The 12309-nt window shown below is 38.0% G+C and overlaps 3 protein-coding genes across 4 annotated transcripts; 2 read left to right on the forward strand and 1 right to left on the reverse strand.

The window, feature by feature from the left end:
- The first annotated feature begins 328 nt into the window (after nucleotides 1-328).
- LOC108807615 (dormancy-associated protein homolog 4-like) lies at nucleotides 329-1117 on the forward strand. The gene is made up of 3 exons (XM_018579883.2): nucleotides 329-626; nucleotides 741-789; nucleotides 874-1117. Exons 1-3 carry the CDS (start codon nucleotides 437-439, stop codon nucleotides 899-901), a joined length of 267 nt encoding a protein of 88 aa, XP_018435385.1. The 5' UTR covers nucleotides 329-436; the 3' UTR covers nucleotides 902-1117.
- Nucleotides 1118-2312: 1195 nt separating this feature from the next.
- LOC108812888 (peroxisomal (S)-2-hydroxyacid oxidase GLO4) lies at nucleotides 2313-4805 on the forward strand. 2 transcript variants are annotated; one of them, XM_018585270.2, is made up of 12 exons: nucleotides 2313-2464; nucleotides 2727-2869; nucleotides 2949-3073; nucleotides 3160-3206; nucleotides 3307-3384; nucleotides 3470-3594; nucleotides 3690-3747; nucleotides 3825-3887; nucleotides 3992-4061; nucleotides 4151-4251; nucleotides 4339-4443; nucleotides 4518-4805. In XM_018585270.2, the coding sequence occupies exons 2-12, from the start codon at nucleotides 2730-2732 to the stop codon at nucleotides 4695-4697; spliced, it is 1092 nt and encodes a 363-aa protein (XP_018440772.1). In that variant the 5' UTR covers nucleotides 2313-2464; nucleotides 2727-2729; the 3' UTR covers nucleotides 4698-4805. The 2 variants fall into 2 exon arrangements, with proteins under 2 accessions (XP_018440772.1, XP_018440774.1); XM_018585272.2 differs by lacking the exons at nucleotides 2313-2464; nucleotides 2727-2869; nucleotides 2949-3073 and having other exon boundaries at nucleotides 3175-3206; nucleotides 3300-3384.
- A 27-nt stretch (nucleotides 4806-4832) lies between these two features.
- Nucleotides 4833-11942, reverse strand: LOC108812887 (nuclear pore complex protein NUP107-like). The gene is made up of 24 exons (XM_018585269.2): nucleotides 11692-11942; nucleotides 11284-11600; nucleotides 11083-11152; nucleotides 10880-10995; nucleotides 10684-10715; nucleotides 10465-10590; nucleotides 9806-9964; nucleotides 9435-9527; nucleotides 9174-9341; nucleotides 8974-9072; nucleotides 8197-8423; nucleotides 8056-8113; nucleotides 7883-7971; nucleotides 7573-7698; nucleotides 7317-7439; nucleotides 7043-7141; nucleotides 6755-6943; nucleotides 6458-6629; nucleotides 6229-6379; nucleotides 5916-6118; nucleotides 5570-5711; nucleotides 5269-5429; nucleotides 5065-5181; nucleotides 4833-4970 (listed from the first exon to the last, which is right to left on the reverse strand). Exons 1-24 carry the CDS (start codon nucleotides 11772-11774, stop codon nucleotides 4899-4901), a joined length of 3192 nt encoding a protein of 1063 aa, XP_018440771.1. The 5' UTR covers nucleotides 11775-11942; the 3' UTR covers nucleotides 4833-4898.
- Nucleotides 11943-12309: the final 367 nt, after the last annotated feature.

Consider the following 12309-nt stretch of genomic DNA (forward strand, 5'->3'; position numbering starts at 1 on the left):
TTACAAACTATTAATGGAGTTTTGTATCCTATTTTTGAAGATGCTTATAATGTTCTTTTTATTTGAACTACTGTTTTATCTTTATGGGTTTTTCAATTCCTTTTTTATTAAGCTCTTTATGTATGTTCTACTTTCGATTTTATGCATGCTTCCGTATTGGTAAATTCAAACATATGATTTAAATAACACAAATATAAAAATTAAAATTGTTCACCGACACATATATGATTGAAATAACAGAAACAAAATTAAAATTGTTGAAGAACTTAAAACAAAAAAATATACCCGCCCTTGAAGGGCGGGTCAAAATCTAGTATATATTAAACCACCACTATCCATCCTCATCTGAAAACAAAACAAAACATAAGAGAAGAGACTATTAACAAATTCCTTGAGAGAAAAAACAAAAACCCTTTTGTAAGATTTGATTGGAGATATGGGATTTTTGCACAAGCTGTGGGATGAAACGGTGGCCGGTCCTGCGCCAGAGAATGGCCTAGCAAAGTTGAGAAATCACATTTCCGGCCAAAATATCACAATAAATACTAACCAGAAGTTGATGGTGAATCCGAGTCGTGTTCCGGATTCTCCTGTCGGATCAAGCATCCCAGGTTCTCCTGTGACTCGTAAGTTACCTTTTTTATTGTTCTGTTTGATTTTAGTAACTTCATATGATATTTGTGTAGTATATAGTCACAAGCTTATTGATTCATATTATTCTCATAATCATTTGTATGCAGCTGGAACACCAAGTGAAACACATGCTACAAGTCTCAATGCTTGCGATTGGTTTGATCTCCAATCTCTTTCATTCTCCTTTTTTTTGTTACTATTAGCTTAAATGTTTTAAAGGTACTATTCTTAATATTGCAGGATTGTGCTAAACGCATTGGACCGTTGAAAGAGATCATTCTACGAGTGTGATCAAAACACCTATTTATCTTGTATTTATATGAAGTGACCATATTGTTAAAAAAAAATGTATCCATGTGTAAATAGTAGTCTCATGTCGCTTTTTTGGAATTATGTTCGTCTTTTGCGTGTAAAATAGTAATGACCAAGATGGATTGTTCTTTGGAAACATGGTTTCTCTAATATGAAGTGTCCGCTTAATCAATGTTGGTAAGAAGAGCATATTTGTGATGTACGTACGAATCAATTTTCTCTTCATATTCTCATTTACTCTCGGTTTGTTATCCACATTGTTTCCATTATGAGTGTGTGTGAGTGTAAGAAGAAAGATAGATAGTTCATTTTACCAAAAAAAGAAAGATAGATAGTTAGATACAAATTAACAAATAAAATGTAGAACATACTTTTGTACGCAAGACCAGCACTGGTTAGCAAATAGTAAGTTTCTCTATTCAAAATGCCATTAGATACACAAGTGTCATATCATGGCTGAGAGGGATATATATGTATATAGAACTAATTTAAAATCTCCTACACTATATATACCAATCACCTTTTTCAGTTCAGCTTGATGCTGGAGTTGAAAGAACTGCATATGACAACGAAGAGCATGAATGCTATTGTCAACAACGATGGTTACGATGGAGAAAGAGAGGTTGAAGTTCTTTCAAGGAGTTGGAGTTGCAGAGGATGCAGTTCTTTGTGAAGAGTCAGTTGGAGTTATCACAGCTTATGCAGCAAGGGAGTAGGATAGGAAACAATAGTAATAACAAAAACAACATGAATGTAATAACAAAACCAACATGAATGTAATGCAAGGGAGTAGGATAGGAAACAATAGTAATAACAAAAACAACATGAATGCGATTGTCAACAACGATCATAGCAACTAGAGTCTTTCAAGTCTTATTTTTAGATTTGAGTTTTGGAATTGTTGAAAACAAGATACTTTTCTTAGGCTTCATGATGATTGTATTAATATTTTACCACATCTTTGTTCTTTTTGCTAAATTTTACCGCATCTTTGTTCTAACTTCTCCATATTTTTAGTCCCATGTCAAAAGGTCTAGTATTGCCTTCATTTGAAGTGTTTCCCTACATAACCAGACTTGTGAGCAGTATGGTGATCCTCAACAACTCAACCTTCTTACCACATGTTGAAGTCACAGGCTCCTGGAGAGAGAGCGAAAAAAATCTTCCACTCTTGTTTGGTGGTTTCTGACTCAGCACGCCACGTCATCGTAGCATTCAAGACTGTTAAGAGCAATTTGACGCGAAAGCGAACACTCTAGACGGCTTAGAGGATACGCATGATCCAAATCTTACAAAGTTACAAAAGAAAAAGGACTAATCAGTAGTAGATGTTGTCGTTTTGTGTCACCGATACCACCTAATTTCCCTAGATACATTATTTCCCCCCCCCCCACAGTGTTTCCTTTTTTTTTCTTTTTCATTTTACTTGAAAGACTTTCAAGAAATAGCTTTTACCATCTTGGTTTCCAACTTCTGTTTCTGCATCTGGGATTTGCTTTCTGGATCATCCTTCAGTCATGTATGTACTTCTATAGCTAGCTCTGTTTCAGTTGCTTTAATGAATCATTCAAAGTCGATATACATATCTGTTTCTTGTTTTTTCTTGTAATTTCAAGATAGATGAATCAAGTTTGGTAATGGATAATTGGTTTAAGCATGGTCCTTGTCTCTTAAAGTATAATAATTTATATATAGTACTGATGGATCGTAACAAGCTTCTTGTATCGTTAGTGTTATTTGATTCTCAGTGTTCTTTCCTTTGATATGATTGATATTCTCAGCAGATGGATCAAATCGTTAACGTGAATGAGTTTCAAGAGCTGGCCAAAAGGGCTCTCCCAAAGATGTACTATGATTTCTATAGCGGAGGAGCAGAGGATCAACACACCCTCAAAGATAACGTGGAAGCTTTCACTAGAATCTTGTAACCAAAATTCATTATCAATATATATTTTTTTGGTTTCATTGGCTCCCATTTTTGACTTGTGTGCGTTGATGTTCAGGTTCCGGCCTCGCGTTCTCGTTGATGTGAGCAAGATAGATATGTCTACCAGAATCTTAGGTTACCCTATCTCAGCTCCAATAATGATCGCTCCAACAGCAATGCATATGTTAGCTCATCCACAAGGTCTTTTGTTAACTCTATGTTTCATAACACTGTATTAAAACGGTATATGCAGTTGTTCAATTATATTTGTTTTTTTTTTATGTTAGGAGAAACCGCCACTGCGAAAGCTGCAGCTGCGTGTAACACTATCATGGTACTAAAATGTTTACTGGAATTACATGTTATTGCATTTCTGTTTTGAATTTTAAGGTGTGATGATTGTGGTTTTTTTTTTTGGTTGTGTGAGGTTTCAGATAGTATCATACATGGCTTCATGCACTATTGAGGAAGTTGCTTCCAGTTGTAACGCTGTTCGGTTTCTTCAAATATATGTAACTACACTATCTCAATTTTTATTTTGTTTTTCGTTAGTCTTCTCAGTTCTTAGTTTGCTCTGATATATTATTTAATGTATAGGTGTACAAGAGACGCGATGTAACTGCTCAAATGGTGAAAAGAGCTGAGAAAGCTGGATTCAAGGCCATTGTTATGACTGTTGATGTTCCTAAACTTGGCAGAAGGGAAGCAGATATAAAAAACAAGTAACCACTCTCCATTACTACTCTGCTTAGCCTGTATATCTAACAAAATAGTAGTTTGTTAAATGATGTTTCAATCTTTTTTTTTGTTCTGTAAGAATGGTATCCCCACAGCTGAGGAACTTTGAAGGTTTAATATCAACCAAAGTCATACCTGTGAGTAGAGCTTAAGAAGTTAAGGTTCATGTTCATGTTAAACAACATGTTGTTAACGTGATAACCTTTTTTCCCAGAGTGAAGGTTCAGGGGTTGAAGCCTTAGCCGCTAGTACGTTTGATGCTTCGTTAACTTGGAAGGTAATATAATCTTTGTTAGTTCATTCTGTTAGTGTCCTTGTTGAATATTCCCATTGATAATGTGAGTGTACACTCCTTATAATGTTTGCACTGCAAAATTTTAGGACATAGAATGGTTAAGATCTATTACAAAGTTGCCGATTATGGTCAAGGGGATACTCACCCGTGAAGACGGTAAGGTTCTTATGTCATGCTCTGATATATATATATATAGCTTGTATCATAATATATATAATGAAGACATTTTATGATCATATTTTCAGCTCTTAAGGCTGTTGAAGCCGGTGTAGATGGAATAGTTGTATCCAACCATGGGGCTCGCCAGCTTGACTATTCACCAGCTACTATAACTGTTTTAGAGGAGGTAAAAATTAAAACCCATTAAAGATTGCGTAAAGAACAAACTTGTTCTTCTTTATGAACACAATCGGTCTTCTTTCTGAGACTGCAGATTGTTCATGCTGTTGGAGGGAGGATTCCGGTTTTGCTTGATGGAGGTGTGAGACGAGGAACAGATGTTTTCAAAGCGTTGGCACTAGGAGCACAAGCTGTTCTTGTAAGCTCTAAAACGCTGAGGATTTGCTCAATGGGTGGGTGATGTAGTGACGTTTATTTGGTTGGAATATGCAGATAGGGAGGCCTGTGGTGTATGGGCTTGCAGCAAAGGGTGAAGATGGAGTGAGAAAAGTGATTGAGATGCTGCAGAGTGAGTTGGAGTTAACTATGGCTCTTTCTGGTTGTCCCACCATTGATGACATCACCAGAAACCATGTTAAGACTGAAAATGAGAGACTTCACTCAATGCTCTGAACTTCAAGAAGAGAGATGTGGAAAGGTGATTACTATGCGTGGACTTTTGCATGATGTTTTTATTGTTGCTTATTTTGATAAACATAAATTGGATTTTCAAAAAGAGTATCTCACATTGTATACAGTATCATAAGTAACTGAAAACAGACCTACGGGTCGGTCATTTACACGACCAAAATAAGCTTTCTGGATGATAAAATATCAAGAGGATGAAAGTTCCTCCTGGAGCTCCAATTGAGACAGACGATATTCTCTCTCAAACAACATAAACTCCTGCATTTTGTATTGCATCCAAATTTGATCAGATGGGTTTTTGTCAGTTACTAAGAATAACCCAAAATTGCCAAATGATCGAAGCATTGCTAACCTGTAATTGTTGTTGGCTGAATAAAGAGAGAAAACCAGTTTCATCAGAAGCCACGAGCTCAATCAGTTCATCGTGATATTCAGGTGGATTTCCCGACTCCATTAGACAAACAGACACCTGAAAGAATGTCGTTTAGTGACGGCAAGTTCATTAATCCAGGAATGTGAAATCTGTAGGAGGCTAGTTGCAAATAAGAGGCTTTACCTGCATAGATCGAAGAACTAGCTCTGGAAGACAGCATCTCCTACAGAGACCGCGGACAATATAAGTTGCAGGTGTTTCAAGCGATCCCTCTTTGCTTGAATACCAAGCGTCTAGGCGTGATATATCCATTGTAACACCTGCCTGGAACCTGGTAAGCTCACCTGCAGTCGAAATTTTAAGTTTTTTTTTCTTATTATTATAGATGCTGGTGTTTTCATCTCAAATGAAACATCTCCAAGTTTACATGGAGAAAGAAAGTAAACCACAGTGAAGCAGAAATATGTGTCATAAACATCCCAACCTTTAAAAGCAGCTGCGGCAACTGCACTTAAAATACCCCCATCATTGGCATTGTGTGGCCCAAGTCCATCCCCTTCAGTTGCTAAACACCGAAGCACAACCTCGATGCAGTAGCTGTCCCTTGATGAAATCGATACATTTACCTACAGCAAAGATCAACGTAAATAATACGTAGCAGATTGGTTTCAAGTTTTTGTCACATCTTTCAAGAACATCCAATTCTGTTCCATAACCACTTTAGACAAAAAACGGGGAATATGCACACTTATCTATAGGCCTTAGGTGAGGCAAAACACGAATAACGAGTACACAAACAAATGCAACAAGACAACGGATGAAGGGAGTACCATTAACTGACGGTCCAAAACAACGTCCTCCGTGACAGAAGCGTAAAGCGCACTCATTAATGTCGCGCAGACAGTGGCATCTGGGCGCAAACATTCACCAGAAGGCAAACAGAGCATCGCAGTTGCATGCAACTCAAGGAACATATGTTCTTCTGACTCGAATACATCGTCTTCAAGAAATGTCAACCAGGGATTGTCTTTTCCTATAGAATTAGGTTTAAAACTATCACATTTAGCATCATTTTCAACCAATGGAAAACTGCTCTTCTTGCATACAAGTCAACGATCTATATAAAAGTTTGGCGTCACTTACTGAGGAGCAGTGACAAAGAAGAATCCAAAGTCTCATTGGCTGCTACTACAACTTTTTGATTTTCCTCTTCTGACAATTCAGTGACTTCAGCATTCTCTAATTGGAATTTGAGCCAGTTGCGATATTTTGCGTCACAGGAATAGTACTCATTCTATTAAAAAAACACAGAGATAGACACTAAGGTTAAAATCAAAGGAAGAACCAAAAGTAAAAGTGCAGTGAAGCATACCCAGTCTTGGAACTCCTGTAAATTCTCGGAAACATAATCCTCGAGTGTCTCTGGATTCTCTGAGAGTTGCTTCAGAGGTTCAGCAAGAAAACTAAGAAGCGTGTGTGCACCCACAGGAGTTGCAGGCACTCTCCACATGGCGATCAAAGCAAACTCTCGGAAAAGTATGTTGCTGAAGGCAGGTATGAGTAAAGAAAATTGAATTAGTGGCATGGCAGACTCTTTACATATTAACATTATTTTGGATAACCGAGTTGCGAATTATGCTCTACATGTGTCAGTGTGTATTGCACGTACCTGTGCATCAAAGATCGCAGGAGTAATTTAGAAGTAACATCCTTGACATCCTTTATAGTAGATGGAGGTGTAAAACAGAGCCACTGAATGGCTATGGCTTTTTGAAGACTCTGTTGACGATGCTGCTCTGCAACATCAACTGAGGGATCATATTTTGCAAGTTTGATTTCCCGGGATCTTGACAAAACCCTGTGAACGTTCCATAAAGTTAAATTTCCTGAGCTTACAAACGTAAAATGCATCTCACAATCACCATAAAATAAACCAGGAAATTAATCATTTGAATACCTGTCAACTATTTCCTCAAAATTTCCTTGCGAGTCATCCACGTGAGAGAATGGTAAGTATTCCATAGCGGATAGGAAGATCTTGAACTTCACATGTACGCTATTTTTCAGGGCAGAAGGAACAAATGTCAAAGAACTTACTTTATGCTATAAACGTGCATGCAACGGCCAACAGGTGCTCGTCCGCACAATGTTTTGTTGAGAGAATCACACAATGCAATATACAAGACTCTCTTCCAATAATTATCATCCAACAGCTAATAATTAGAAGTTACCTGCTATGCATCCTTAGCTCCATCATGTGTACAAAAAGTTCGATGCAGCGGTGACGAGCAAGCTGAGAAGCATATATTCCTACGAGTTCTTCGTGTTGTTTTGAAAATAGAAACATCGAATACCTGGCAACATTTCACAGATTACTAGAAATCCAATTGAGCGCACTATGCTGTGTAATGTATCATGAATTAGTATTTTTTAAGTTCCAAAAACGGAACTCTTTCACAACAGAGGAACCAACTCGACGTGACTCACATATGAAGAATAAGATCACCAACATTGCTGAGCTTCTCCCTGTCCTTGATTTCGTCAGCAAGCATATACCTAAGAACAAGCACCAAGTGAGCACCGAACTTTATCATATGAGGATCGCCATGGGGCCTGCCAGATGGATAACATATTGGGTCAAATAAAAAAATATAGCTATCTTTCTTCTTTACAATAAACAGGGAACAAATGCAAATATGCAGAAGGTAAAGTCATAAGAGACCCATATCACCTCCCTGAGTAGGGAGAATTATATCCTAAAACAAGTGAAACTCTCTAGATAAAAACTATTGATGACCTAAAGTTGCTTTGATCATCTTCTAAGGGCGCGATCCATGACCATAGTATATCAAGAAGATGTGAGATATTCCCCGACATAAGGGTCATCTGCAAAAGAAAGTATTAGGGGTGAAAACGCATATATATATGGTTCTTATAGCTTGATGGAGATATATTTCGCATCTACTACACCTGAATTTGTCGGTGCTGCTCTTTGCATCCCCTGACAACCGCATCGTGTACCATTTTCCTATGCCAGGAACAAAAAACAATACGTTGGGTTGGAGCTATTTACGGGGAGGACAGACATAATGTCCCAATAGTTGAACATACCCTGAATGGAGTTTCTGAAGAAGAGCAGGAAGGTCACGGGGTTGCTGGTTCAGAACATGGAGCGGCCAATCTTCTGGTCCAAGTGAAGCCTGACAACCATTTTGCATAGTGTCAGGGCTTTCATCAAGACAACTTCTAAACTTTTCTGTCAAGCCTGGCTTTGATTGGGCGAGTTCTAGATCAACTTGAACATCAAGCCATGATTTTGCCATCGCCCAGCAAGCTGACTGCAGATACATCACCGTTGAGATTAAGACAATGTCAAATGAACGCAGCACATCGACTAAGATGAAAATATGTTAGAAACTAAAGCAGCTTCCAGTTTATCAAAAATTTTACAGAGGAAGGGCAGAGATGAAAACAAGTATAGTAATATTGCATTTTGATGCAAATGTTTCTAGAAATCCCAAACCATTATAATTCATTCCTGAAAGAAGAAGTCAAAGAGTGGCTTGGAAAACAATCTAGGATTTTCTATTTTACTATCAACGGTATAGGATTCCAGAAACATTCATATCACATATCCATCTTTAAACAGGGACCAAATATCTCATGAATAATAATTTAATTCAACACTGACACAAGTGCATGGTGGAGCCTGTCATACTTGGGAATATAGATGATTTAAAATAAGCACCTTAAACTATAATGCTGAAAGATATGCCATGACAACCAAGAAAAAATGTTCAAATATCTAAATTATCAAAACAATTGCAGCCAAGCAGTGTTGAAATATGGTTATAAAAAAAACAGGTTATGCAAGTGTGCATATTTTACCTCCCAATCAGTACAAATTGGCAAGATGCGGTTCAGGTTGCTGCATTGGTTTGCAAAAACAGCAACTTCATGCTTGCCGCCATCCTGCTCTGCAATTTTCTTCAGAAACAAAATATATAAACCAGTTTTAGCTTTCTCTGAAGTATAAACAGAATTAAATTCATTAGGAGAGCAACAAACCTATCAAGAATTTGTATTACCTCTGATGCACAGTACGAAGCCCATTTCCAAAGACGCAGTTGATTGCCAAATCCACTTTCCAGCTCGATAGCCTGGAGAGTCCTGTTTTTCCCATTCTTTACCAACGCTTCAACAGAAGGAAACATGTCCATTCCAGAAAAGGGGCACAAAGTTGCAGCTCTCCATGGCTGCCGCAGCAGTAAAAATACAAATCGTCATTATAGCTAAACAACTGTGTAATATAAATACCCTACGGTAATTAATATACCTTGTAATATTACCTGGCCAGCGGACCTGCAGAGATCACAGGCCTCCTCTATTCTTCCAGCCCTTAACAAAATCCAAACATCCTCAAGAAGAGATTCATCTTGTTTCTGCCAAAGAAAAGTTGTAACTATTAATTTCGTTCAACAGCAAAACAAGAACGAAATACGACCTTCACAGTATAGATATAGACATCCACACGGTGGCTAGACCTTACAATAGAAGCACTCGCAATTGCTATGTTATACGCCCTAGAACAACCAACATTTTTTAATTTATATCATGTATTGTATACTAAATGAACAAATACACTGAAAGGTAAAACATGCCCATCAGTGATTCAGCACTAAACAAACCGAACTTCAACCATAGCTGAATAGAGACTTACTTTATCATCAGGAAGAAGACGAGCTTGTTCACGAGTTGGGGAATCAAAGTCCAAATGGCGTACAATATCAGCAGCAGAGCCATTTTTCTTGAGATATCTTTGTGTGTGATGCCACACTCCAGCGTTAGGAAGATAAGTACCCACATGAGATCCCCTCACCTGAGAACATAAATATTTCCTTGTGATTAAATTATCAGCCAGGGTAAGTCAGCTCTATCATTGAGGGTTCATCACGCATTTCTTTAAATAAGTTGAACGAAGAGTAGGAAACAGAAGCAACGCCCTATATATATGACAAGTAGGAAACACAAACACCCGACTCTGATTTCAGAAGCAACGATGTTGTGGAGGTGTTCTCTAGGAGGAGCTCCTCAGATTTCATTCATTTAAAACAAGATCAAGCATTTCTCTAAGTGGGTAGCAAAGACTACTAGGAAAAAAAAATAGCAGCAACCGTTTTGTTTTCTTCTGCTTCTTATAAGTTATAATCGTGATGAAAGTTACAGGAATTACACTGCAATTAGTAGGTTTGTTAACAATCCTATGCATGAGCTCTACCTAGGGAAAAATGGCCACATCAACCAATCGAGTAGCATGCAAAAGTGACATTGATACGTTGATAGAGTAACATATTGAAAAAGAATATATAGAAGAGACACCTTTCTTTCCAAATCAAGTGATTTTGAAGCTAGATCTTCCAGCCACAGGACTATCCGAAGGCATAGCTGAGCTGTATGGTCGTTTACAACAAACTGACAAGCCTCCAAATGAGATGTCGATGGGGACTGCCGACATTAAAGAAAGTCACATAAGTCCATTTAAGATTTACTAAATAGGAATGATTTCATTTGGAAAAGGAATAAGAAAAAATGCAGTACCATAATCAATTCCTGCGGAACTTCTTCAGTAGCTGCAAGAACAAAGACTATCATCGATAATACCAATCTCTAGGTAAAAAAGAAAATATTATATGATACACAGAGATTTAACATACATCAGTTATCAAAATGACACAATGCATACCCTATTCCAAAACGCCTAAAACAATATATAGATGGAGCTGAGTTTCCTAACCTTTTCCATATAGGTTCCATAAAAGTGACCAGGAGGCAGCCTCACCAAGCAAAAGCTGAGCCTTCTGTCTCATAAGTTTATCCTCCACAACCCGATGTCTTACATCTGATCCATACCTGTAGATAACCAACGGAACGAGCAATTGTTTTCAAAAAAAAAAAAAAAAAAACGTTGGAAGAATTTAGACGGTTCAACTCTCGTACCTAATCGATTGAGAAACATCCCTGCATGAGTCCTCAAGTCTCAATATTAGATCCGGAATGGGCATCAGTCCTGCAGAACCAACAAGTCATAATCCACAGTAAATGAGACTCTACAAACTGAGTAAATGAAACATTGCTTAGTCGAGAAACCACACATACTTAAATAACATGAAGAATGATAATTATACCATACGAACGAACCTTGAAGAGCAGAATCAAACAGAGAAGCAAACAGAGCAAAAGTAGTATCTCCACTCTCCGCCAACTCATCATTCTCAACCTTGCAAGCCTTCAGTGACTGACTCTCAACTCTACGAAACAGAGCCTCATCGTCGTCACCACTCCTCGGGGAAACAGCAGCAGAGAGAGGGTGAAAGTTATCAACCTCTTCTTTAATGTTCTCAAGAAGCAAGGCAGTGTTCGTCGGACTATGGATGTGATTCCCATCGTACAGTAACCTATTCTCACTGACACTCCGACTCGAGATCTCCTCGTGCGGCGATGTAGAGTGTCTCTTCCTGCAAATGTGAATCGTTTAAACAACAATACGCGAATCACAATCGAAGAATAGTTCACCAAATCGAGTGAAATGTAGTCGGAATCTTTTACCGGTAGCGACGGAATTGATCCCTGACGCTGAGGACGCCCTCGGGGTCGAAGTAGCTAGGAGAAGTGTCCATATCCGTGTCCATCTATCTCTCTCCACCAACGAAACGTGGCGAACAAGCTTTGAGCGTCGATTAGGGGTTTGTTTTAGTTGACTCCGTTAAAACCCTAATTAAAATCCTCCGCCGGGTTTCTTGGTAGTCTCCGTCGGCGACACCACTTACACGGAACAGACTCACGCGACTAGAGAAAACCAAAGCAAAGCTGCATAAAACGCTGCGTTTCAACTTTAAGGGTCAGTCAAAGGGCTTAAGTGTAATTAAGCAAAGCTGCTTAAAACGCCGCGTTTCATCTTACAATATCGGGTAAATCATACCGAAAATCCGAACCGATCCAATTTGATAAAAGATAAATCTAAATCGAAGTGAAGTGAACATGATACAATATCCAAAAGAAACTTTCTCTGAGGTATTTTGGCTTATGGATGTTTATTTAAATCGAACCATAATATTAGAGAATATACAACAATTTTAATAATAAAAAAATTCAAACCAGTCACAAATTCAATCTTGAATAAGTACGTTAATAAGTAATTATTATAACATAAAAGCTGATAGTAGA

Source organism: Raphanus sativus, chromosome 6 (assembly GCF_000801105.2).
Source record: "Raphanus sativus cultivar WK10039 chromosome 6, ASM80110v3, whole genome shotgun sequence".
In the NCBI taxonomy this organism is placed as follows: Eukaryota; Viridiplantae; Streptophyta; class Magnoliopsida; order Brassicales; family Brassicaceae; genus Raphanus; species Raphanus sativus.